The 26,680-nt window shown below is 50.4% G+C and overlaps 2 protein-coding genes across 2 annotated transcripts in view; both read left to right on the top strand.

Moving 5' to 3' along the window:
- CUNH2orf92 (chromosome unknown C2orf92 homolog) overlaps window positions 1-2,806 on the top strand; it is a 35,875-nt gene extending 33,069 nt beyond the window's left edge. The window contains exon 9 of the mRNA XM_028775356.1: window positions 2,636-2,806. The gene's annotated coding sequence lies outside the window, so the exon portion shown is untranslated. The remainder of the gene's footprint in view (window positions 1-2,635) is intronic.
- Window positions 2,807-7,768: 4,962 nt separating this feature from the next.
- Window positions 7,769-26,680, top strand: part of LOC114627564 (tyrosine-protein kinase ZAP-70) — a 22,279-nt gene continuing 3,367 nt past the window's right edge. The window contains exons 1-9 of the mRNA XM_028775428.1: window positions 7,769-7,910; window positions 17,204-17,614; window positions 18,149-18,309; window positions 24,829-24,967; window positions 25,063-25,153; window positions 25,236-25,279; window positions 25,453-25,504; window positions 25,811-26,003; window positions 26,369-26,575. Of these exons, the coding sequence (XP_028631261.1) occupies window positions 17,213-17,614; window positions 18,149-18,309; window positions 24,829-24,967; window positions 25,063-25,153; window positions 25,236-25,279; window positions 25,453-25,504; window positions 25,811-26,003; window positions 26,369-26,575 (1,289 nt within the window). The 5' untranslated portion in view covers window positions 7,769-7,910; window positions 17,204-17,212. The remainder of the gene's footprint in view (window positions 7,911-17,203; window positions 17,615-18,148; window positions 18,310-24,828; window positions 24,968-25,062; window positions 25,154-25,235; window positions 25,280-25,452; window positions 25,505-25,810; window positions 26,004-26,368; window positions 26,576-26,680) is intronic.

Below are 26,680 nucleotides of genomic sequence, written 5' to 3' on the forward strand. Positions count from 1 at the left end.
TGGGACTTCATGCTTGGCACCCCTGTTATAAGGATGCCGAAGGAAGGGTGAGAACAGGGATGAGATGTGAGTCAGAGGAATCAGATGGTGCCCACTGACAGGATACAGCCAGAGTACAAGGTCACTGTCAAGGTGGGTTCAGCCCCTATTTAAGATCTATCAGAGAGGGGCTGGAGAGATGGCTCAGTGGTTAAGAGTGGTTAAATGGCTGCTCTTCCAGAGGTCCCGAGTTTAATTTCCAGCAACCATATGGTGGCTCACAACCATCTGAAATGAAGTCTGATGCCCTCTTCTTGCAGGCAGGTGTATGTATAGATAGAACACTCATATACATAAAATAAATAAAAATCTTCTTTAAAAAAAAAATCTATGGGAGGTGAAGAGATGGCTCAGTGGTTAAGAGCACTGAGTGCTCTTCCAGGGATCCTGAGTTCAATTCCCAGCAACCACATGATAGCTCACAACCATCTGTAATGGGATTCGATGCCCTCTTTGTGTGAAGACAGCTACAGTGTACTCATACACATAAAATAAATACAGTAATAATAATAATAATATCTATGGGAGAGGCATAACTTGAGGCCGCAAGCCTAGTGACATGGCTAGAAGCCACTCTGGAGCAGAATGTGTTGTTAGCAAGGTAGGGAAGTGATCTTGGGTCTTTAGGTAGACCAGGACACACTGGGGCTCTTAATGGACAGAGGGCGTGACTACAGGAGATGGAAAAACTGCATGCATGCCCAGATGAATGTGGCCACAGGCAAGGGACCTTTCTCTGCTGTTTTAGTCCCCAGAGCATATAAGGTTAGGTTGGGTTACTGTGGGGTATGGGGCATGTAAACTGGTAGGGTAGGCGGTGGCAGGACAGACCCTGGCTGAATAGTGGTCCCTGGTGGTGTGGTCAGTGTGCTTGCAGCTCTAGGGGACAGCAATGATACTGTGAGGTCCCTGGCTAATTCTTCATGCATAGATAGAACATGAGGGTTCTTAGTTAAAGTCTCCAAAGGGGTGAGAGTGGTGGAGTAGCCCCGAGGTCATCTGACAGAGCCCGGGGTAGGGGGGGATTCTGGACCTGTTCATGTAGGAACTGAAGACAAGACTGCCCCCAGAGGATGCTGTTCAGTTCCTTGCCAAGTAGAAAAGTCAACCCACCTCCAAAAATGGATTTTTACTGGCATTAAGTTCAAAATTGCCAAGCTGAAGTCCATGCAACCTGATGTATTAGACAGAGGTGGCCCTGCCAAGATGCCAACCCCAAAGACCAGAAAGCCAAGACTTATAGTCCATAGGGTACCCCACATACTCCTACCTTGTTGATTTTCCGGGGGGGGGGGCTCGGGCATGAGGTGAAAGGCAGGAGCCGGGGACTAGGAGGGGAGGGAGCTACAAAGGGCAGAAGGGAAGAGTGGGCGAGCATGGAGAGGAGGCAGCATGGGCAAGCATGGAAAGGAGGCGGCTGACTCTCCACCAGCATCTGTAGCTGTTATTTATGGAGCTGGTCCCCACTCGGGCAAGCATTAAGTGGACACTCTGTGCTAGACACAGTGGCCAGTGTCCCTCACTGTGGCAGTCTCCCTAACAGCTGACGTGTATGGGCCTGGCCTCCCCATAACACAGTCGAAGAAGCCAGAGACGGGGGCGGGGGGATTATAAGGGAAAATAGCCCATCAGAGCTGACACATCTATCCTATATCTCTGCTGCCCAACTGTGCCCTGTGAGCTCGGTCATCTAGGACCAAAGGGAAGAGGTGAGAGCTGTAGTGTGTCCAGCCTCACAGAGACCGCCTGCCTGAGACCTCATGATTTCAGCTGTTTATCCAACCTAGAGCTGGGCCCAGCCTCATTCCACTACTGGTCCTGCCTAGGCCTGCTCTGAGCCTCGGCTTTCTCATTCTGACAATACCTACTGTGTGCCAGACACTATGCTGGGCTGGGGACACTGCAGAAAGTAGGGACTAGGGTCCTTTGGAGCTCCGATGAGATGCACCAGTTTGGACATGTTTACCATCGTGGGCTTCAGTCCAGCCTCTGGGCCCCCACTTCTGAACTGCAGCCCACCCTGACCCAGATCTCCTGTCCCTCTCCCAGGATTCGCCTTCTGTAGGTGAGCACCCCTTGCCTGTGGGCCCATGGTTGTCTCCTTCATTTTCATCAAGAAGGGGTGCCCTTTGTCTTATCATTTCCCCTCTAGTTGGTAGGCTTCCTGGCCCCTTGTCCCTCTGGGTGAGGCAACAGATGGCATTGAGTTTTAGAGTCTAGCCGGGTGGTGGCTGTGTTCTCTGTGTGTTCTACCATGTCCTAGGGAAGTCTCAAGTCTGTTTCCTCTTGGCGGGTTTCTCTCTATAGCATAGGTTAGCCTCCTTGGTAGGGTTGTCAGATCAAATCTACCCTCACTGCAGGCACAAAGTACTACTCAGTATAATTTTGTTTTTAGCTGTGATTTCATTTCTGCAATATATTGGTTTTCTGCCTTCCCAGCATCCTTTGCATTCCTTCCTTCCACCCATACCTGACCTGGCCACACCCATGTCCATCCACTGGCTTTAGAGACTGAGATAGGACCCACTCAACCAATGTGCTGTGTTGGGGGGCATTCTCTGGGAATACTGAAAAAAAAATTCTTGCTCTTTGACAGGATTTGAAGTTAACTCCCCACCCGGAAGCCCAGGAAGAAAGTGCAGTTGAGAGAGGAGCCACCAGGTGGTGGCAACAACCCTGGGGCCGTCGTTTGGGCCCAGAGCTGGCTGTCCTGAAGCTCATCTCTGGAATCTTCATCTTCTCATATAATAATGACCAAGCACTGTTCTTTGCTTCATTCGTTTGTTTTCTGAGACAGTCTCACGTATCCCAAGCCGACCGCAGACTCCCTACGTAGCCAAGGAGTACTTTGAGCATCTAGATTATTTTTTCTTATGCGTATGTGTGTGACTATGTGTAGGTATGTAAGGGCCCACAATTCGCCTAAAAACTGTACCCCGGACTCAAAGAGTATGGAAATGCAAAGAGTGTTTTATTCTGCAGAAGTCCAGCATGCTGGGGTCTCCCATTACCAAGATAGACAACCAAGTGAGCTTGCAGGCTTGATTTCAAGCACACTGGAATTCTGGGGTGAGATGGGCTTTGCCTTACTCCATCTCTAGGCATCCCAGAACCATTATTGGGGCGTGGAGGCCGGATCCTGGGGTCTTTTTTTTTTCTATTAGTAATTGGCTTGCTTGGGCTTGCCTGGACTTGCCCAGTTCTTAGGTCTAGTCTTAACTGCCAATTTGAAGTCTGCCATGGAATAAACCTAGCCTTCTCAGGTATATCTATGCATCGGAGTACATGTGCCCACATTGGCCAGAAGAGGGCATTAGATCCCATGGAGCTGGAGTTTCTCGGAGATTGGGGGCTGCCTTAAGTGGGTTCTGGGAACTGAATGCAGATCCTCTGCAAGAGTAGCCTACACTCCAAACCAGCAAGCCACCTCTACAACCTATACTTTGAACTCCTTGTCACTACTTCCAAGTTCTAGGACTATAGGCATGTGCCACTGTGTGATGCTGTGGTGTTGTGTGTAGAAACCAGAGCCTTATGCATGCTGAACAAACACTAACAGCTGAGTTACATCCCCCGACCCTCAAACACTCCAGTTACTAGGGCTAGAGACTCCATTATATGACGCATTTCTGCTTCAGGCTGTCCTGCTTGCTATTCCCTCTCCCTCTCCCTATTCATTGACCTGCCCTGACCCAAGTTTCATGTGAATAGATCTTCCATTTCCCAGGGTTTTCCTTCTTAGGACTGGTGTGCTGTAAAGAACATTTTATCATTTTGCTAAGTCTGTTTCTCCGCCGTTAAACAGTCACCTCCACGGGGAACAGGTCAGCACCGCACTGTCTATGGTAGGCTGACTGTAGGTGACCCAGTGAGTACTGGCAACTGCCACATGGTTTTGTTGGACTCTAAGATCCAAACCAGGGGACACACTCCTGCAGAAACACACACGGACAGGGGATTTGCTGCAAAAACATGAGGTTTAATGATAATAATAACCAGTGCACTGGGGTTCCCTCACACACAGGCAAGAGGAACCCCGAGCTAAAGCTGAGAGCAGTTTTTATACAGTTTAAGGGGTGGACTAGAGAAACAGTGATTAGGCACAATACGATTGGCAGAACAGTGTGACTTTTAAACTGATTGGTCTTTGGGCAATGAGGTGGCAAGGACCTCTCTTGTCAGTGAGTGGCAAGGGTTGGTCGTCCTGCTGAATGTGTGTATGTGCTCTGGGCCTTCCCCACCCACAGGTGGGTTCCCTCCCCTGTGGTCTGAGGACTATTAATCAGCCTTTCCCTTCTTCCTCTGAATGTTAATCTAGCAAGTGTCCTCTGACTAAGGAATGTGCTCATCCCGGGATGTGTCCTGGGGCAGTTAATTTTTAAGTTTAACCAAATTCCTACAGTTTGAAGATTACAGAAGAACCCAGCCATTTGAGAAGCACTCAAGAAGAGCACACAGTAAGCGACTGCTCGTGGCAGTCAAACAATCAGTTCTCCTTAGCCTCAGCTTGGGTTCATTTGCAAGGACGATGGTACTTTCAATCTTGCGAGCCTCCTACATGGTGCTTAGCAGCTTTCAGTACCCCAGAGATTCCCCTAGAGGGCGCCAGGGAATGCTGGGCTGCACAGCATAAATCAGAAACATTTATAGGCGAAGATCAGCTCATCCCACGATGGCTGCCTGTGAATGGAAAGTCCAAGATTTCAGTAGCTGCTCAGTCCACAAGGCTGGGTGTCTCAGTATATGTAAGTAGGCTCTAATGCCAGTGAAGGAACAGGCTTGCTAGCAGGTGAAGACCTCCGCAGAGGGGAGACCCTCACTCAAGTCTTAGAAAGTCGCGGCCACCCAGTAATCTGCTCGAGACACCGTGTACCAGAGCAATTGCGAGGTTTATTAGGGCGTGACAACTAGCTGCCGGTCAATTTGTATGCCCACGCAGGAGCTGAATTGACCCCGACAGCCAGTTTTAGAGGGGTTTTTAAGGGGAAAAACCACAAACCAAGGAATGGGGAGGGAGCTCATGGTTGTTAAGGTGGCATAACATAAAAATGGCTTAATTTCTCAGAAAATTTTCCATGTCCTTATAAAGAAAGCCTAAAGAATATTTTATATGTCTAAAAAGGATTCTATATACCCAGTATCTATAATTTTTCACTCTACACAGGCTGAGGGCAAACAGGCAAAGAACAAAAACTTCCTTCTTCCATATCCTTATATATAGGCTTCCACCAGAAGGCGTGGCCCAGATTAAAGGTTTGTCTTCCTGCCTCAAGATCCGGATCAAAGACTTGTGTCTTCCCACCTCAAAGGTTCAGACTAGTAGATCCACCCTCTTCAAACCGAGCAAAAAAATCTCACAGGAGTGCCCTCCAGTTCTGGATTGTAGCTCATTCCAGATGTAGTCAAGTTGACAATAGGGAATAGCCATTGTTGGACTCTAAGATCCAAAACCAGGGGACACGCTTTAACAGAAACTCACGGACAGGACTTGCTGTAGTCACATGAGGTTTGGTTTAATGAAACTAGTGCACTAGGACTCTCTCGAATGCAGGCAAGAGAGAGAGCCCCGAAAAAGAGCTGGGTACAGTACTTATGGGTACAGTACAGTTCACGAAGGCAAACCACAAAGTCTGACCTTTCCAGGGTCCGGTCCCTAGGTGACTCAGATTATGACAAGGAGTGTCTTCTGTTTGCCCAGGTTTATTACGTTAAGGACTCAGCATCCTGATTCCTGGAATGTGTCTGTGTGCTCTTGGCCTACCTTACCCACAGGTGGGTTCCCTCCCCTGTGGTCTGAGGAATGTTAATCAAGCTCTCCCTTCTTCCTCTGAATGTTAATCCAGCAAGTGTCCTCTGACTAAGGAATGTACTCCTCCCGGGATGTGTCCTGGGACCGTGGGGGTCTTTTAATCTTAAATTCAAACCGAGACCCCGAAGTCTTACACCATCAGAGGAAGAGTTTGTATTCAGGCCATATTCACAACAGTCCCAAAAGGTAGAAGGCACCCTAGCCAGGCCCAGAAGGAAAGTAGCTGAGTCACTCGTGTGTGTGTGTGTGTGTGTGTGTGTGTGTGTGTGTGTGTACTCGCAGGTGTGTGGGTGCAATCCCGGAGGGACCCTGGTGGAGGAGGCTGTCCTTGTGGCTAGGGCTGGGGGTGTGGAGGTGGTGGTGTTGGCGATAGAGTTAAGTGTGGCCTCTCTGGAAGGTTGAGGCTCCATCTCCTCTCCTCCCAGGGCACCTGCCAGATGTTTCCCTGTTGAGGTCTCCTTCAGCTATGGAGCCGAATTGGCCTGCCCAGCTTCATCTACCTGCACACACAGGCTTCTCTGGCTAGTGTGAGGCAGAGGGAGGTTTCCTGGAGGAAGCCACATAGCCTCTCCTGGAGGCATACCTGGAGGTGTTGGGGTGCAGGTTCAATTTCTTCCCAGGCTCCGAGTCCACAGCAAGTGTTTACTGGAACCCCCTAGATGCGCTGCACACAACTTAACAGGCCGAGTTCCCTAGCATCCGGTAGCCCTTCCCTCTGAAGTTCAAAGGAAGTGCCTCCCTCCTCACACCTCACAGGACATAGGCTCCTTATCTGTGGCGATCTGCATCCTTTCCCGCAGTGAAGTAGACACACTGGAGGCTGCAGCCACCACACAGGTTCCAGCCCCAAGCTTCTGGGACAGGAAGGAGCATGGAGTGGGACAGAAAGGGGCACGGAGTGCAGGGCTTGTGACTTGCAGAGGTCAGGATCCCCCCCCCCCCAGCACTGAACACTCGTGCCTAGTAGGGGAATGCCACCCATCCCCACCTCCCTCTTCACCTCTCTCAACTCCGGCCTCTGATGCTTTTAAGTAGCTGCTGCGGCTCCCAGAGATCTTGGGGGTGCTCCACATTTCTACTGAGGTTTAGATATGGGAAGTGGCCAAGATGGGAAACCGTGCGGGGCTGGATTAGTGTGTGAGGGTCGAGGGACCCCACTCTGCATGCCCGTCAACTCCAGAGCCAATTCTTCCCAGAGCCCCTCTAGAACAGCCCTGCCATCTTGGCTTTTTCTAGGTGAACACCAGCCTAGCTCTGGAGTCCTAGTGGACTCACCCCTCCCTAACCGCAGCTTTAGGGCTTTAGCCTGCCTCTAAGGGTTCCAGCAGAGGCCTGCCCTGGTATGCTTCCAAGAAACTGGGCACTGTACTGGCTAGATTTATATCAACTTGACACTTATTATAGTTAACTGAGAGGAAGCCTCAGTTGAGAAGATGCTTCTATAAGGTTGCATTGTGGGCCAGTCTGATGGTGGGTGGGGCCATCCCTAGGCTGGTGGTCCTGGGTTCTAGAAGAAATCAGGATGAGCAAGCCAGTAAGCAGCACCCCTCCATGGCCTCCATATCTGCTCCTGCTTCCAGGCTCCTGCCCTGTTTGAGTTCCTGTCCTGACTTCCTTTGATGGTTAGCTGTGAAAGTGTAAGCCAGAAAAACCCTTTCCTCCTCAACTTGCTTTGGGCACAGTGTTTAATAACAGCAATAGTAACCTTGTCTAGGACAGGGAAAAATTGAGGACCCTGCCTTTCCAGTACTTGTCCTGGATCCCTGGCTGCTACAATCCCCACTTTCCTCTTGTGTTCCCAGCCCCTTGTGGCTGATGCTGCATCACCCCGGAAATGTGCTCTGCCCCACCAGGAGCAGGCGGCCTGTGATTTTCCTTCCACACAGCATTTTGTTGCTTTGACGTCAACTTCAAACACCACTCTCTTTCCTGTCTTCACTTAAAGGAAATAGGTTGAGCTGCAGAGAAAGGTGTTGGTGAGAAAAAGCGCTCTGGGGACAGTAGGCCTTCCGGCTGTGCCCTGCCGTGCCCTGTGAGCTGTGGTAGCATCGAGGGTGTCCAGGTGAGCGGCCACCCTTTGGCCTTTGGGGACTGGAGCCCCTGGTGGATGGAGTGTGAGTGGGTGTCAGTCGCTTACTCTGTGTGTGTGAGGGGGGACGGGGGAACCTGAGGGGTGCCCGCACTAGCACTACAGTGTGTTTGGACAAGAGATGTTTTCTGGGTTCCTAGACTGCAGCTCCTTGACCTCAGAAAGCAGTGTAAGCAGGCTGGTACCATCGGCCTGTGAGCTTAGACAACAAAATGTCAGTGGTTCTGGTGAGGGGCTCAAGTCAGGTTCCACTCGTAGGCAGTTCATATTAAAGGCAGGGGCAAAGGAACCATTCACTAGATTTCTGCTCAGTAGCTGTGTGTCTTTGACAAGTTTCTTGGCCTCTCTGAATCTGGGTTTGCGCACCTGTTAAAAGCAGATACGGATTTGGCTGCCTGTTAAGTGCTTGCCTTGTTTGTTGGATCAGAGGCTGGAAGAGGTTTCCCAGACAGTGAGGCCTGGCAGAAAATAGCAGGGTCTGGGTAGTGAACCATCACAGTGACATTCATTGCTCTTGTCTTAGCCAGGGCATCAAGCACGCAGTAGGTGCTTACTGAGGCCTTGCTGAAAGACTGGGGTCACCGAGTCCTAGGTGGGAAGAGCTAAACCCAAAGCTTTTTTTCATTTCCCACCTGGCCTTAAGTCTCACCTGTGTAACCCCAGCAGGTACCCTGGTGGGCAAAGCCTGGATGGTTTTGAAGTTTATACTTTTAGGCCCAGGGGCCTGGGTCCATCTAGATCTGCCTGCTACTTATTGCTGTGTGACCTTGGGCAAGTCACCCCACCTCTCTGTGCTTTTATAGTTTCTGTATACAACACATCATTCACAGAATCCCCATGGTGCTTGAGGGCACACACCAGTGTTCAGGGACATACGTAGTAGGTGCCATATAATTAATTGGTTGTTAGGGTGCTAATTATTATTATTAGCTCTTGTGGGTCTCAGGCCCTGATCACAGATTCTGGAATCTTCCATGAGGCCTGAAGCATCTGGACCACCTCATACTGACCACCCCTGCTCAGGCCCAAGGACCACAGGAATGGGGTCATGCTGATCTAGAACCAGCTGATGCCGCCTGTCCCCAGTGGGTGCTAGTGTTTGGAGAGGTTTTTGGTATTAACTTGGGTAATCCAGGCATGCATTGGGTCGATGCCAAGAATGCCATCAAACACCTCTCCACACTGCTCAGCCCCTCCCTCACCAGTTCCTCGACTCTCTGGGGCTCTGTCCTGGGTCACCCCGATGTTTCCTACCTTTCTTGTGCTGTCCTATAGCTTGAGATCAAGAGAGCAGAAGCTTCCTTGCTTAGGGGTGACATAGTTCCTAGAATCCAGTCAGTGGAGGCCGGAGTCAGTCAGTGGAGGCCGGAGTCAGTGGAGGCCGGAGTCAGTGGAGGCTGGGCTGTGGTTCTACAGGGTTGGAGGGACATTGTCCTATCAGTTGACAGATGCTCAGTGAGCTGGATTTGAGACCATCTCTGGGCCCCAGCACCCAAGGCCTTGTCAGTCCAAGTAGTTCAGCTGCAGTGTTGGGGTCTGCGGGGACATGGAGTCGCCAGGGACTTGGCTCGGAACTCTGCAGTCTGTCCTACATGGTATTAGTTGGAAACATCAGTGCCAGTTTCTGTTGGACCTGAGTGACTGTGGATCAGGTTGGGAGCCTGGCATCAGCTTCTCCGGGCCTCAGTTTTCCCAGCTGAGGAATGGGAGTAATAGTGTCCAGGTGGCAGTTGTGCTGAAGAGCAGGTTAAACGGTCCAGTCATAAAGGATGTCCCACAGCCTTGAAAGGAATCGCTGGCCTTGTTCTGTGTGGGAGGAAACAGGGGCTGTGAGAGAAAAGGGGATGTGTGGGGTTAGCCTGGAGAAGCCAGGCTCGGGAGGTCACAGCAAGAGCGACAGTGACCATTAGGGCCGGGATGTGGGAGATGGGAGCTGTGGAAGGGTCCTCCTCCTAGGTGCCTGATGCATCCTGGGAAGGATGGTGGGAACAGGGGAACATGAACTTTCTAGCAGAGAGGGGCAGCTGGAATCCTGAATCATATAGCCAGGACAAGGGTGTGGCTGGCTTAGGCACCTGAGCAAGTCTTCTCAGCCCGTGTGCTAGAGGGTGAAGCCCCTAGGCCTCCTACTCGCAGCCTTCTTGTGACCCTCATGCTTGCAAGCTCTTGAAGGGGTGTGTGTGTGTCCCTGTTCATCACAGCCGATTATAGTCCTTCTTGGCTCTGGGATGTTTAGCGGCAATGAAAAAGCAGCATGCAAGGAACCAAAATGTCGACATATTGATACATGTGTGTATCATATTTAGTGGTAAAGCACAAGGGGTTGGGCTTGGGATGGGGAGCCACCTAGAGGCTGTGCTAGAGAGAGGTCAGGGGGCAGACCCGAATAGAATGGAGGAAGGCGATATCTAAGTCGTGCAGAGACCCTGAGCTTGGACCGTGATTGTTTCGCCCCCACCAAGGGGCTTGAGCGAGTGGACTGAGCAGGCTCCTGTGGCTGGAGGGTGTGCAGAGTGGGTGTGTTAGCACAGGAGGGAACCAGGCCCTGTACTTGGCAGCTTGGAAGCTCTGAGCATCATCCTTGGCCCTGTCTCAGAGCAGTGGGAATCCCAGCTTTCTGGCCAGGTCCACTCTGCCATTCTCTAGGAGATCTGAGATGCAAATCTAACCTTAAAAACCAGGAAAGAGCCCGTTGCCCTCCATGGTATGTTCAGTAACAGGACACTGCTCGCTGGGGCTTATCGAATAATCCAGATGGGACTCAGCTGACTGACAAATACCTGCTCTGTGTCTGAAGTGAGGAGCTCGCTATGGCCTAAAATAAAACAATCATGGCTTCAGAGGGAATCTGGGTGAAGGCTGTGGGGTCCAAAGGGGAGGGAGAGCATGGAGGGAGAGCACAGGGGGCTAGAACAGAGACACAGTGATTCTGGATAAGTAAGAGAAAGTCCGCAGACCAAGTGTGATAGCACATGCCAGTAATCCTAGCACTTGGCGGGTAAAGACAGGATTGGTGTATAGAAAGGCCTTGTTTCAAGAAAGAAAAGTGTGTGTGTGGTGGGGGGCTGGGAATATAGCTGAGTAGTTAAAGCTTGTCAGACCAGGAAGGGAGCTTGACATGGTGGTTGCAGAAGCCAATACCGGCCTCAGTGTCCAAGGCAGAGGAATATGTATCTCTGTTAAAGTAGCCGGAGACAACCTGGTCTTCAGTATAGACCAGGATGCCTTTCAGGAGGCCATCTGATGTCTACTTCACCAGATATTTGATGTCCCTGGATTTGGCAACTTTCTCCAGGTTGGGCAGGTCAGATTTATAGCAATAGTCATATTGGGGGTAGGGACATGGAAGGCCAGTGAACTTCCTGTTCAGTTCTGGGATGACTTCCAGTCCTCATATGATCTCTGGATGCAGGGAGAATGTTCTGCACATGGCCTTCATGCTCACGGTTTCCCAGAGGGACCATTCATTGTCATCTGGGTGGTGGTAATGGCATGGAATGTGGTCATGAGTCCCTGAATAATGTCAAGGTTGTCGTGGGTGACGTTGGCCAGGGGGCCGAGCGGTTGGTGCTCCAGGAAGTAATGCTGAGAATCCTGATTGAGTCGCGCTTCCTGTGGTTCACTTGGGGCATCAGCCTAGGGGCCAGAGATGGTGACCCTCTTGGCTCCACACTGCAAGCGTGCTTTGACCTTCTTCATGGAGTTGAAGATACCAGTAGAATCCATGTTGGCAAGCTCTTCTTCCTGTTGATGATAGTTTCTCATTCTTGGCCTTGACTGTGCCGTGGATTTGCTGTGGATAGAGTCATACAGGAATGTGTAGACCATGTAGTGAGGTCACTGATGGAGCAATAGCACTTTGGAGAGTTGAATGCAGCCATGGCGAATAGGTGCCCAACCTGGACATGTCAGATTGCTCTGGCTTCTCTGTCGTGTCTCAGGGTACTGAAGGAGAAGGTGTGGCAGTAACCCTGGGACGGGGAGGAACAAAGACCATAGTAGGCTTCTTAACCCAAGCCCTGCCTGCTTCCTCCCCTTGGGTCAGTCCAGACAGGGACAGGACAGGTAGTCTGAATGAGAGTGATGCTCTGGCTCTAGGTTTGCACTGAGAGGCTGGGGTGAGCCTGCTCCTGGGAGCGGCTCTGCCACCCTGTTCAGGCCTGGCTACAGGCAGGAGACAAAGACTTGTGCTAACATTTTGCCCCTAGCCCTTCATCTTCTGCCTCTTCTGGCATCTTCCTCTGGTATCAGCATCTCTGGCTACCATATCCCTAAGGACTTGGTCCCAATGTTGTATGAATAGGAGAATGAACCGTGGTGTTGGGGATTTAGCTCAGTGGCAGAGAGTGCAAGGCCCTGGGTACAGTCCTCAGCTCTGATTTAAAAGAGAGAGAGAGAGAGAGAGAGAGAGAGAGAGAGAGAGAGAGAGAGAATGAACCAGAAAAGCGAGGAAGGTGGATACAGACACATACATGGCTGGCTGCCTGTTGGCGGGGCCTGATTATCATAATGGCTGTCACAGTAGCAGGAAACAGGGTGAACCCTTCCTCAGGGCCACCTTGACCTCTGGTCTGAGCTGCCAGTCTTGGCTTATAGCCTTGTACTGGACCCCGAGAACCAACCTTCCCCGGCTCCTCTTCTGTAACCAACATCCGACTACCCAGGCTGCACCTGTGGCCAAGTGGGGCAAAGCTGCTCACACCACGTGACTGACAGTTTCCTGCCACAGCTTCCTGCTCCAGAGACCATCCTTGTTACCAACTCCCCTCCCCAGAACACGTCCCCACTCCCTCCCCCCTCCCTTATCCTACAGCCTTGTACTCTGTAAAGCAGCCTTAGGAGTTTCCAGGAAGGGTTGGCTGGGTCTGGGGAGACAGAGATAGAGAAGGCCAGGGAGGGCACACTCAGCAAAGTCCTGCATGGACAGACATCTGGAAGTGGGTCTGAAGGAAAGCAAATAACCCAGCCTGGCTGGAGTAGAAGGCAGACGAGTTCTGATCCAATGAGGATTCTTGAGCAACGAGTAGGTTCTTGAGCAAAGGAGGCCATGGTGACAAATCCCCTAAGAGCAGCTTGCAGGCCTCAGAGCTCAGCACAAGTGGAAACAGACAGTGGAGGAGTCAGCTAACCACAGACATTCTGCGGCTGAGATCTGGATCTGTCTGTATTAATAGAAGCAGTTGGTGGAGATCAAGGGAGGTGTTGGCGACACAAGCCAACAGCAGGCTAGAGAGCTGGCTTGGGGGAGGTGTGTGTACAGCTTGTGTACCTATGGCACGATGACCAAGTAAGGGGGCCAGACTGGGAAAGGGGGGAGATAGGCGGGAGAGAGAGAAAGAGAGAGAGAGAGAGAGAACACAGGAAGTATAAGGGCCAAAGGGGTCAAGGCAGGGACTTTGTGAGGACCAGAGAGATCTGAGACCAAACAGAAGGGAAGGAACATGGCACCCATTCCCCAGAGGAGCTGGCATGAAGCAGTACCTCCCTAGCCAGGGGTGGAGCAGGACACCAGGCTGGGTGAGAGCTCAGATGGGAGTCAGTTAGATGGAGACGGGAGGGAAGCTGACCTGTCCGTTCTGTTTTCCTGCTTCTGTTCTTCCTGAGGTGTGAATATGTCTAGACTCCCCATCTGCTCTTCCCACCCTTTGTTTAAAAATGGAGGTAGTTTACATCCAGTGATGTCTTCAGACTGCCCCATGGAAGAGGTCTGATCTGACAGCCGTGTGCAGGCAGGACACTGTACTTCTGTCAAACTGTAGACTATTCCTCAATTCCTTCAGGCCCCTCTAGTTGCCCCCACTCGCTGCCACTGACAGGGTCTCCTTGCTGCAGTTCTGACAGGAGCCCGGGTGGCAGCCATTCTTTGCTTTGGTCACTCAGCGTGCTGCTGCACTGTCTGCACTGGGGACACCTGCCTCTCTTTACCTGTTGAGAAATATTTACGTCCCTTTCAACGTTTGACAGATATGAATAAAAATTGCTACAAAACTCCCATGGAGGTTTTTCTATCAGGTTCCATTTTTTTTTTTCAAGGAGCCTGTAACTTGGTGACTTATTTGAAGTAGTCTCATGAAAAACTCTCTTAAAAGACTCTTTAAAAAGGTTCTCTTGGGGCTGGAGAGATGGCTCCGTGGTGAAGAGCACTGGCTGCTCTTCCAGAGGACCTGGGTTTTGTTCCCAGCATGCACGTGGACTCATAACTCTGTAACACCCACCCTCCTCAGATCTCTGTGGCCACCAGGCACACATATGATCCACAGACATACATGCACACAAAACACTCATATACAGAAAACAATAATTGAAAACATTAAAGGAGGCTCCCTCTCCCCTCCCTCCCTTTCATTTTTTAGTTTTCTGAAACAGGGTCTCACTATTTCAGCCGGCCTTAACTGTATCCCAGGCTGACCTGGAACTCAGTCCTTCTGGCTCAGCTTCCCGAGTAATGGGATCACAAGTATGTATCACCTGGCCAGTTTGGTAACCGTCTTGTCTCAGTGGAAAGACAAAGACTACACTGATCTTGTGGGTTTCTGGTCACTGTTTGCAACTGTTATGGGGCGGGGCAGCCCATGGCTTCCCGCCTTGCATCTATGTCATGTGATCAGCAGCCCTGGTTGCCCAGACCAAGGCCTCAGCCTGCTCCTGTCCAAGTATCTTCTTCAGTTCCAGCCTCTATCCCTGCCCATTCCTACCAGACACAGCCTTTCTCAGTCACCAAGCCTGTCCTTACACCCTGTTGCCTTCATTTGCATAAGGAGGACACTGAGTCTTCCTGGGTCAGCAACAGGTAATCGTTATGATGGGCGAAGTTTTTTCAGCATTGCAGAAAAGCAAGACTACTGAGAATGGAAAGAGTGAGTGGTCTTCCTATGTTAAGCTCTGGATTCTGCAGCTCACCTTCTGCTCGCTTATCAGAGAGATCGGCCCTCATTATTCACAGATTCTGTATTTGAGAATTCACCTGCTGCCTCAACTTTGCAATCCTCAAAACAATATGGTGTTTTCCCCACAATTTGCAGATATACACTGAGTGGAAAGAATTATTGAGTCACAGATAACATCACCACGGAGCATGAGCAACATAGGGCTCTAGTTCTTGTTCCTGTGGGGTGGCATACTTTTTGGGCCTTCCCACATGAGGCAGAGGCTCTGATCCAGATCCGGCCCAACAATGTGTATTCCAATCAGGTCTTGTGAAATACACAACACACACGCACGTACACACACACACACACACACACACACACACAGAGAGAGAGAGAGAGAGAGAGAGAGAGAGAGAGAGAGAGAGACAGACAGACAGACAGACAGACAGACATAGAATACAGCTGACTCGGATGGGAACCCAATGCTTTTAGGCAAATGCCAAAGACAGTGAGACAGGAGAATCACAGGTTCAAGGCCTGCCTAGGCCATACCTTTAAGCCTGGTGTATTGGTGTAGGTTTATATTTTCAGTGTATGGGAGGTGGAGGCAGGAGGATCAAGAATTCAAACAATCTCAACAACATAGTGAGTTTGAGGGCAACCTGGGCTACATGAGTCTCCCCTACCTCAAGCTCCCTCCCCAATAGTGACATACTGGCCTCATGGCCAGGGGCTCTAAGTGTGCATTTGTCTTTCAGTCATAACTCAGTGTTTGCAGAGGGTTTTCTAGAACTGCTGTGCATAGCAGGAGTTGACAACCTTCTTACCCATCCCTCCCCATCTGTTGTAGGCACTTTAAGAGTTTATCAGTGCTACAGTCACAGTGCCCATCACGGCCTGAACATCCTGCATACAGATCTGCAGTCAGGGCTCAGCGCTGTGTGGTTCTCCTTGACAGAACAGATACACTAAATCTTAATGCACACAGAGTTCTGATTAATTCAGACACTGGTGTAACCCAAGCCCGAACAAGATACAGGATTCTAGCAGCCCTCTGGGGAGTTCAGGGTAGACAATTTAAAATTATTTGCCTTTCAGATTATCTGTCTACCTGTCCATCTGTCTGTCTGTTTACCTCAGATCTGTAGTTAGTATGTATGTATGTATATATGTATCAGTCTATCTACCATCTATCTCAGATTTGTCTATCTATCTATCTATCTATCTATCTATCTATCTATCTCAGAACTGTCTATCATCTTTGTGTCTGTCCATCTGTCCATCCATCCACCCACCCATCCACCCACTTACCCACTCACCCACTCACCCATCCATTTATCCCAGTCTGACCTTAAATTCATGTGAAATTCATGTGACCCTCCTGCCTCAGCCTCCCAAACACTGGGGTCACAGACCCAGGCCACTATGCTTGTCTCCCCCTCTCTCCTTCCCTCTTCTCCCCAACCACACACACCCCCCCATTTTGTCCTAATGGTTGCATCAGAGTTAACAAACTTAAATCCTGACTCTCAACCTTAATCTCTCTGTGGTTGGATAGTCAGATTAGTTCATGCTTTCTGAAACTGCTTCAGGAAGGCAGAGGGGGGAGAGAGAGAGAGAGAGACAGAGAGAGAGAGAGAGAGAGAGAGAGAGAGAGAGAGAGAGAGAGAGGGGAGGTGGGGGGCGGGGCAGAGGGAATTACAGAAGGCCAAAGGCGTCCTCTGTGAAGCCTGGATGGCTGGGGCTGGGTTCCCTGATGAGCAGTTGGTTAGCCTTACACTCTCCCCTCGTGTTTTTGTTTTGTTTTGTTCAAGACATGGTTTCTTTGTGTAGCTTTGGTTGCCCTGGATCTTGCTCTGTAGACCAGGCTGTCCTTGAACTCACAGATCTACCTACCTGGCTCTGCCTGCCGAGTGCTGGGATTAAAGGCATGCACCAACAGTGCACAGCTTCCCTTATAAAAGATTTTTTGAGGAGATAGTTCTTCCTCATCCTCACACTCTGGGCTAGAGGAGGAGGCCCTTCTAGCCATGGTAACCTCTCTCCTACATCATACTTAAAATTCCAGACTTCAATCTGTATCACTCCTATCACAGTATTCACCGCCACCTCCTGAGTGTGTGTGGCCTTTGAAAGGGAATGACAGTATTTCAGGTACAATATCTTCAGCCTGAAATACACACATACACATATATGCAGCATGTGTTTGGGAAACGAAGGCACAGTTCAGGGCCTGGGGACCTTTGGGGTAGCTGGATGCTGTGCACAGGTCCCCGAAAAGTCAGAAGTGGGTTTCAGACTCGGATGGGTGCCAGGACAGGGCAGATTCTCTCTGGAACTGATTCCCGTACAAAGATCAGGTGCCCCGATGATCGTGCGACGCCTTTGCACCCACAGGGCCCGGCGATGCCCGACCCTGCGGCGCACCTGCCGTTCTTCTACGGCAGCATCTCGCGGGCCGAGGCCGAGGAGCACCTGAAGCTGGCAGGCATGGCCGACGGGCTGTTCCTGCTGCGCCAGTGCCTGCGCTCGCTGGGCGGCTACGTGCTGTCGCTGGTGCACGACGTGCGCTTCCACCATTTCCCCATCGAGCGCCAACTCAACGGCACGTACGCCATCGCGGGCGGGAAGGCGCACTGCGGCCCGGCTGAGCTCTGCCAGTTCTACTCGCAGGACCCCGACGGGCTGCCCTGCAACCTGCGTAAGCCCTGCAACCGGCCGCCCGGCCTCGAGCCACAGCCGGGGGTCTTCGACTGCCTGCGCGATGCTATGGTGCGCGACTACGTGCGCCAGACCTGGAAGCTGGAGGTGAGGGTGTGGCCAGAGGGGCGTGGTCGGGACGTGGGCGGGTCATGGTGGCCAGAGAGGATTGCTGTCCCCAAGGGAGCTGATGTTGTGTCTTCACTGGATGGATTTTGAGCCCACGACCTAGAAGGAAGACGTGGTGGCAGCTTGTCTTGCACAGCCTGAGTGATGCTGTGGTGCTTGACCATCTATGAGGGGCCAGAAGGTGCCAGAGAGGACCACGAAGGGCAGGCCTGTGGCCTACAGAAGGATGGCAGACAGGGACTATGGTCTGTAGTTCTTGTTCTTGAACAAGAAATTGTGTAGGATCTTAAAGATAATGAGCTTCAAGCTGGGTTAGAAGGTGAAGCCTGGCCACGGTGCCTTCCTGATTGGATTAGGAAGGAGACCATAGAACTGGCGGAGGTTTCCCTCAACAACTTGCAAACACACCCTAGTGGTGCCTAGGCAGGTAGGTTCCTCTTAAAGAAAGCAAGCAAGTGGGTTCTGGTTGCTGGCCGCTTGGCCACTCCCATAACGCTCCTCTCTCCTCCTCAGGGCGATGCGCTGGAGCAGGCCATCATCAGCCAGGCCCCACAGGTGGAGAAGCTCATTGCTACCACAGCCCACGAGCGAATGCCCTGGTATCACAGCAGCCTGACTCGCGAGGAGGCAGAGCGCAAACTCTATTCCGGCCAGCAGACCGACGGCAAGTTCCTGTATGTGGGGCATGGGGTGCAGTTGATGAGGGGTTTATTGATTGAAATCCTGGGGGCCGAGTAGGCAGACCTGAGTGTGCACGTGGGCTCAGAGAGCAAATATGTCTGTGTGCACATGCGCAGAGGTATTTTGATACTGCAAAGTCCTCACAGTGAACTGGAAGGACTCCAGATCTGGTCCACATTGAGCCTAGCTTTTGCCGCCTGCAGGCTATGGGACTTGGGCTGGGTAGCCAGCAATGGTATGGACAGGGAGGATGTTGAAGCAATCTATTCTATAGATGTCAGCAGTATCTGCCTGAGACCTGTGTAAAGAATCACAGGAATTAATACATATAAACCAGTAGCGTGGGCAGGTAAGGTATCAGCCCTGGTTCCTTGTGTGACCGTGTCTGTGTGTGTCTGAGCCATGTCTGGGTTCATGCAGCTATTCATGAGTTTGTTATGGTCAGAGACTCTCTGAAGCTCTTTTTGGAAGCCTGCTGGGCATTCGACTGCTTTCTTCTTGAGTGTGTTTTGTGTATAAATGTTATTCAGATACCAGCCAGTCACTAGGCATCCGTATAGAAGAAAGTTGGCTCCTGCCTCTCTGTGTGATCCCAGAAAGCACAGTGTTTACGTCAAATAGTCTGAGGGACAGTTCCTAGGGCCTCTCTTTCTCTTGGGTGCCTGAGTCCTGCTGGGGTAAATCATTGCTCTGCCTCCTTCCCCAGGGCTGTTCATTCCCCAGGATCGACATGGAAGAACTGACCCTTGACCCTTAATTTCCACCACCCATGAGGTCTGTGCTGAGAGCATGCAGGTCTCCCCAGAGATATCGTTCTCTCCTGGACTTTGCTGTGGGTGGAGAGGGAAGAGTGTATATACCTGGCTGGAGAGATGGATCAGTGGGTCCCCCGCATTGAATCCACGGGGGTGGCTTACCTGTAACTGCAGCTCCAGAGGGTCCAGCACCTCTGGTCTCCACAGGCACCTGCACTCACAGGCACATACCCCACTTCCCATATATATAATTAAAAATGATAATCAAGTGGATGTGGGGGAGAGAGGGGATAAGATGGGATAGAAATGGGAGGAATGAAGGGGGGAATTGTGGTTAGGATGCATTGAAAACAAAAATTAAAATAAATAATGAAATAATAATAAGAAATATTTTTGTGTGTGTATGTGTGTGTGTTTTTCGAGACAGGGTTTCTCTTGTAGCCCTATCTGTCCTGGAACTCACTCTGTAGACCAGGCTGGCCTCGAACTCAGAAATCCACCTGCCTCTGCCTCTCAAGTGCTGGGATTAAAGGCGTGTGCCACCACCGCCCGGCTTAAGAAATATTTTAAAATGTATACATACATTTATATATATACATATATTATATATTCATACATGCATATACGATGTTTTATTCTACCTGACAGTTGAACTATAACTTGTAGTGATATTTCTAATGTTTTTGAGGGAGGTATTTTTCCATCTTTCTTTCTTCACAATGTGGGGATTGAACCCATAACTTTGCCTACTGTAGGCAAGCACTCTACCACTGAGATGTATTCCCAGTCAGCCCTGAGATATCTCTTAAATTCTGATTAATGATAATTTGCTGGGGCTGGGGATATACCCAGTGTTAGAGTGTATGCTCAGCTGGCACACAGCCCAGAGTGCAGGCTCCAGCACCACGGTTTAAGAAAAGAGATGAGGTTCAATTTAGAGTACAGTGTGTGTGTGTGTGTGTGTGTGTGTGTGTGTGTGCGCGCTTTTTTTTTTTTAAATTTAAAAAGTATTCTTAGTCGGGCAGTGGTGGCACACGCCTTTAATCCCAGCACTTGGGAGGCAGAGGCAGGCGGATTTCTGAGTTCGAGGCCAGCCTGGTCTACAGAGTGAGTTCCAGGACAGCCAGGGCTACACAGAGAAACCCTGTCTCGAAAAACCAAAAAACAAAACAAAACAAAACAAAAAGTACTCTTTTTAATTATGTAAATATGTGGATATCTGTGTGTTGTGATGCTTACATGTATGCGGGTGACTGAGGAGGTGGGAGGCGTCAGATCTGCCTGACTCTAGAGTTAGAGGCAGTTGTGACACTGGGGACCAAATGTGGTTTCTCTGCAAGAGCAGAGTGTGCTCTAACTGCTGACCCATCTTTCCAGCCAGAGAAGACAACCTTTGAATAACTTAGGTTAACCATCTTCCCCCATCCCGCCTAAGAGGAAACCTTTGCACTTGTATCAGTTAGCTTTTGCTGTGTAACAAAATGTTCCCGAATTTATTAACTCTAACCCCACCATATGTTTACAACTTTGTGAGCCCTCTGAGCAATTCTATTTAGGTCAGCTCAGCTGAGATTCAGTAGGTTGGAAGGGTGTATTAGTCAGGCATAACACTGCTGTGATGAAACACAGTGACTAAAGATACTTGGGGAGGACAGGGTTTATTTGGCTTACACTTCCAACCACTGTTCATCATCAGAGGAAGTCAGGGCAGGAACTCAAACAGGACTGGATCTGGGAGGCGGGAGCCATGGGGGAGTGCTGTTTACTGGTTTGCTTCCCATGGCTTACTCAGCTTGGTTTCTTATAGAACACAAGGCCGCCAGCCCAGGCAAGGCCCCACCCACAATGGGGCCCTCCCTTCTTAATCATTAATAAAGAAAATGCCCTACAGATTTGCCTACAGCCCCATCTCATGGGAGGCATTTTAACTTAACTGAGGTTCCCTCCTCTCAGATGACTTTAGCTTGTGTCAAGTTGAAGTAAAACTCTCCAGTCCTTGTGGAGATTGGAAGCCTCCAACAGCAGAGACTGGCTATGACTGGTTACTATGTAACGAAACTGTACTGGCTCTGATTGGTTACTATGTAGCGAAACTGTACCTCCCAAAGGTGAAGTTCGCAAACATTTTACTCAACAAAAAGCTATTTAGGACAGGCTTAGAGCTAGTAGTCAACTGAGATAAGAGGAACCTCAGAAAAAACAGAGCCAACAGGTGAATCAGAGGCTTGGAGGACCAATGCTATTGGGGAACACGGTGGGGTGGGGTGGGGCGTGTCAGGGGCAGTATTAGGGAAAGCAGAGAGACAAACACAATTCAACAGTGGTATCATGAGGGCCAGTGACTCATTTAGGGGACAGTCAAGAGACCAAGAAAAATGAAGAGTGAGATTCCTGGACAATTAGTTGAGGCTGGCTTTGGCTGAAGGCCCTGCCAGGTTCTCCCTGTGAACCTTTATCATCAGCTATGAGAATAGAAACGCCTGTTTGCTCCTTGGTCCTATTTGGTTGGAGTACTTGTGTCTATCCTTTAACTCTAAGGCTGTGCCTAGCTTTAAAATTAAGATGTGTTTGTTTGTAGGCAACAGAGAGATGGATTTTGTTTCTTGATCCATTCAGTCAGTCTGTGTCTTTTGATTGGACAATTGAGGGTATTGATCTTTAAAATCATTATTGGAATGTGTTCATTGTACACCTGTATGCCAGAAAAGGGCATCAAATGCCCTTACAGGTAATTGTGAGCCACCATGTAGTTGCTGGTAACTGAACTCAGGACCTCTGGAAGAGCTGCCAGTGCTCTTAACTGCTGAGTCATCTCACTAGTCCTTAGCTATACAAATTTTAAGGCTATTTATGTTGTAGAAAGTTTTTATCTCTCCTCCAATCATGGCAGATAGTTTTGCTGGGTATGATATTTTAGGTTGTGTCTTAGGGTTTTACTGCTGTGGACAGACACCATGACCAAGGCAACTCTTATAAGGACAACATTTAACTGGGGCTGGCTTACAGGTTCAGAGGTTCAGTCCATTATCATCAAGGTGGGAGCATAGCAGTATGCAGGCAGGCATGGTGCAGGCAGGAGGAGCTGAGAGCTCTACATCTTGTTTTGAAGGCAAACAGAAGATTGCTAGGGTGGTAGGATGAGGGTCTTAAAGAGTATTCCCATAATGGCACACTTCCTCTAACATGGCCACACCTACCTCAACAAGGCCACACCCCCTAACAGTGCCACTACCTGGGCCAAGCATATACAAACCATCACAAGTTGGCAGTCAGGCTTTCAGGTCATGGCATGCATTGTTTCAGGGTCTTTTGGCTCTCAGAGTTTCCACTGGGAAATCTGATGTTTTCAGATGTTTCTATGTGACTTGTGTATTTCCTTTGGCCCCTCCTACTACACTTTCTTTGTTACATATTCTTAATGCTTTACTGATATGCTGCAGGGACTTTCTTTTCTGGTCTTGTCTGTTTGAAGTTCTGTGAGTTCCTGTATATGCACAGGTGTGTCTTTCCTTGGTTTGGGTAAGTTTTCTTCTATGATCTTGTTGAAGACCTTATCTATGCCAATAATTTGAGGTTCTCCTCCCACCCCCACTGCCCCCATCTTCTATGCCTATAGTTGTAGGGCTTATTTTTTTCATGATATCCTGAAATTACGATTTTAAAAGTGTGTGTGTGGTCTAGAGCCTCTACTTTATCCCTGAGGTCTGATATTCTATCTTCTACTTGATATATTCTGCGTGTAAGGCTTTCCTTTGAGTTTTCTAGTTGGGCTTTTCAGTTCCATTTTCACATCAGCTTGAGTCTCCTTCAGTGTCTCCATCTCCTGACTGAATCCCGTTCTCCTGGGCATTACTCCGGCAGTTTCCTCCTCCAGCTCCCTCTCCTCAATGTCATGGACCAGTTTCTTAGTGTCTTCTTTAAGCACCTTGAATTCTTTGAGAAGGTTTATGATTGGCTAAATTCTGTATCCTGAAGTTCATCCAGGGCAGGGTGCTCAACCTTCCCAAAGCTGTGACCCTTTAATGCCGTTTCTCATTTTGTAGTGACCCCAACCATAAATTTATTTCTGTTGCTACCTTATAACTGTAACTTGGTTACTGTTATGAATTGTATAAATATCTGTGTTTTCCAGTGATCTTAGGTGACCCCTGTGAAAGGGTCTTTCTATCCCCAAAGGGGTCGAAGCCCACAGGTTGGGAACTAATGGTATAGACAATTCTCGTTGGCAAATGTTTCTACAGGATTGGTAGGTTTTGGAGAAAAGATGGCGGCTTGATGATTCATATTGGTATTCTTGTGAAGAAATCTGGACATGTGAACTTCCTTTGTTCTGAATTTGTTATGGAGAGAGCAGGTTGGGGAAGAAGAGAAGGTGTGTGGGAAGGTTGGGTCTAGAGGTTGGAAGTAGCTTTGATGGCATGAAGGCAGGTGGACAGAGGAGCTTTTCTCTTCCAAGCCTGCAGTGTGGGGGTAGATCTGTTTGATGGAAAGGCTGGATGTGACTTGGGAAGGTCCTGTGGTTTGGGGGCTAGGAGGGACAATCCTGGGCCAAGCCTAGATCCTCTATAGCAAAGGTTAGACTGTGAAGCCTGTGTGCTGGCTGTGGGACTCAGGCTAAATCTAGTGGGTTATAAAAAAGCCATAGATGGGAGGTCAGGGTACTCACTAGGCTAGACCCTGGAGGAGGACAGAGGAAGTCTGGGTAGCTAGAGGGCAGTGAAGGTGGCTCAGAAGAGACATGAGGGTGGTTACAGGGAGAACAGGTCTTTGTGGAGGCCTTGGCTGCAGTGTAGGCGCAGGTGGCCATAATAGGCTGGGGCACTGGTTGTGGGACCCAGGTTGTGAACAAATAAAGACCGGGCATTTGAGGGTACCACCAGGCTAAAGCCTCAAGGAAGACACAGAAAGTCTGAGTATGGAATGGGATGGTGGGAACAGTGCCCAAATGAAGAACCTCTGACTTAGCATAGCTCTAATATTGTACGGTGTTATGCCTCCTCCAATGAGGCCACACCTCCTCCAACAAGGCCACACCCACTAATCCTTCCCAAGTAGTCCCACTGTCTGGGGGCCAAGCATAAATAATCTTTTGGAGGGCCATTCTCATTCAAACCATCACAGTGACTGAGTGTCAGTCACCGGTGGTCTTCACACAATACTGTGTTGAGGTGTTGAATGATTTTGCCATGGGGTTTCATGTGAGGCTGCCACTGTATGATTCTTAGTATGTGTTTGATCTCTGTGTGTGTGTGTGTGTGTGTGTGTGCACTCACACACACATGTGCAGAAGCATGTGAATGTGCACAGGGATGGTGGCCATTGTGTATATGTGTGTCCTTCATGGATTATGGGTCCTTATGTCCTTCATGGCTGAATGTACCCCTCATGATGGGGTACTCCTGGAGATAGCTGTCTCTCAGAGGGTAGTAAGTGTCTCACCACCTTGGAAGAACAGGTAGGTCCTATGGATGGGTGACCTACCTCCACGGCTCCATATCCTCTGTGTGCCAGCAGTATTCCCCTGGGAAAAGATTCAAGTCTGCCTTTGCATTACTTCATGTTTCCTGTCCACTCAGCTTTCCTCTCTCTGTCTCTCTCCTCCATGGTCACCATAAGGTGCAGAAGTTTGCTGACACCCAGCAGTGGTTTTCTCATTCTCTGCTGTTGCTTCAAGAGGTTCTGGGTGTGGAGCCCATAGCACGAGGCACAGGAAGTCCCTCATGTTGCTATAGCAGTGACACCCTTCCCTCCCTTCAGGCTGAGGCCCCGGAAGGAGCAGGGCACCTATGCGCTGTCCCTGGTCTATGGAAAAACTGTGTACCACTATCTCATCAGCCAAGACAAGGCTGGCAAGTACTGCATCCCTGAAGGCACCAAGTTTGACACACTCTGGCAGGTAGGCTGTCCATGTTCTGAAGAGAACCCTGTGATGGTGGGCTCAGCTTGGGGAGCGGGGGAGGGAGAGACCCCACCTGACACTCCTTTCCACAGCTGGTGGAGTACCTGAAGCTGAAGGCGGATGGACTTATTTACCACTTGAAGGAGGTCTGTCCCAACAGCAGTGCCAGCGCCAGTGCCGCAGGTAAGGCAGGCAGAGACAAGAGACAGACAGGCATGTGTGAGGTCTGTCTCCCAAACTCACCGTTCCTTCCGCTCCTCAACAGCTGCTGCGCCCACCCTCCCAGCCCACCCGTCCACATTCACTCAGGTGAGCCCGTGGCACCTCAGCGTTGAGACATGGCATTGGGAGGATGTGTGGAGGGAGGTTGCGGTGGGGAAAAGATTGCCATGCTGGAGACTGTCCCTAGGGTGTCCCTGGCAGGCATGGGTTTTATGAGAGGGCTGGGTCTCACTAACTGCTGCTGACCCTGTGACCTTTAGCCTCAGAGACGAATCGATACCCTGAACTCAGATGGATATACCCCTGAACCAGGTGAGCTGAACAGGCGGAGTTGTGGGTGCGCTTATGCCCAGATGAAAGCAGGGTCCCTGGCAAGAGATGACAAAGCCAGAGCCATTGCCAGGGGTCTGCCCCGTGCACAGCGATGCTCACAGTCACAGTGCCCACCCATGTGCCTGTGTCTCCTGGTGCATGCTAACATATGAAGGCGGGTAAATCATGGCCTGTGGCTGTGTGTCTGAGCTTTCCCCTTCCCTTGTCCCACTCGCTCCACCCCGCTTGTTTCGGCCTTTCCCATCCTTTTCTAACCTGAGAGTGCGCGACTGTATGTATACCCAGCACGCTTAGCGTCGCCAGACAAGCCACGGCCGATGCCCATGGACACAAGTGTGTACGAGAGCCCCTACAGCGACCCCGAGGAACTCAAGGACAAGAAGCTCTTCCTGAAGCGAGAGAACCTCCTCGTGGCTGACATCGAACTCGGCTGTGGCAACTTTGGCTCAGTGCGCCAGGGAGTCTACCGCATGCGCAAGTACGATGGGCCCTTTAGCCACGGCGTGGGCACCAGAGTGGAGGAGCTGTAGGAGCCAGGGTGTCTGTCTCATTTGCCTGAGAAGCAGACTACAGGGCAGGATGTGACATGCTGGATGGTTACCTAAAAGGCCTGGGGACCCTGAGAGGGAGACACTGGGCTATGCTCTGAGGGCTTGGTTGAACTGAAGTTATGCAGAGGGGGAACCCCTGTGTTGACAGGCCATATAGGCACTCCCTGGGAAGGTGACTTTGGTTGAGGTAGTCCAGGCATCTCTGGGAGCTGACACCTTGGCAGGGAGCCAGGTGTGGGCTGTGCTCGCCCAGTCCCCACCTGTGCTGTGTCTGTGGCCACGCGCTGGGCAGGAAGCAGATCGATGTGGCCATCAAGGTGCTGAAGCAGGGCACAGAGAAGGCTGACAAGGACGAGATGATGCGAGAGGCTCAGATCATGCACCAGCTTGACAACCCCTACATCGTGCGGCTCATCGGCGTGTGCCAGGCCGAGGCGCTCATGTTGGTCATGGAGATGGCGGGAGGCGGGCCACTGCACAAGTTCCTGCTTGGAAAGAAGTGAGCCTAGGGGGCTGCTTACAGGGTGGGGGGCTAGGGGTTAGGACGTGGTGGGGGGAGATAGACACACACAGACAGACATACATACAGGGGCTAGGGGTTAGG

This window comes from Grammomys surdaster, unplaced genomic scaffold (assembly GCF_004785775.1).
Source record: "Grammomys surdaster isolate TR1022 unplaced genomic scaffold, NIH_TR_1.0 255, whole genome shotgun sequence".
NCBI lineage: Eukaryota > Metazoa > Chordata > Mammalia > Rodentia > Muridae > Grammomys > Grammomys surdaster.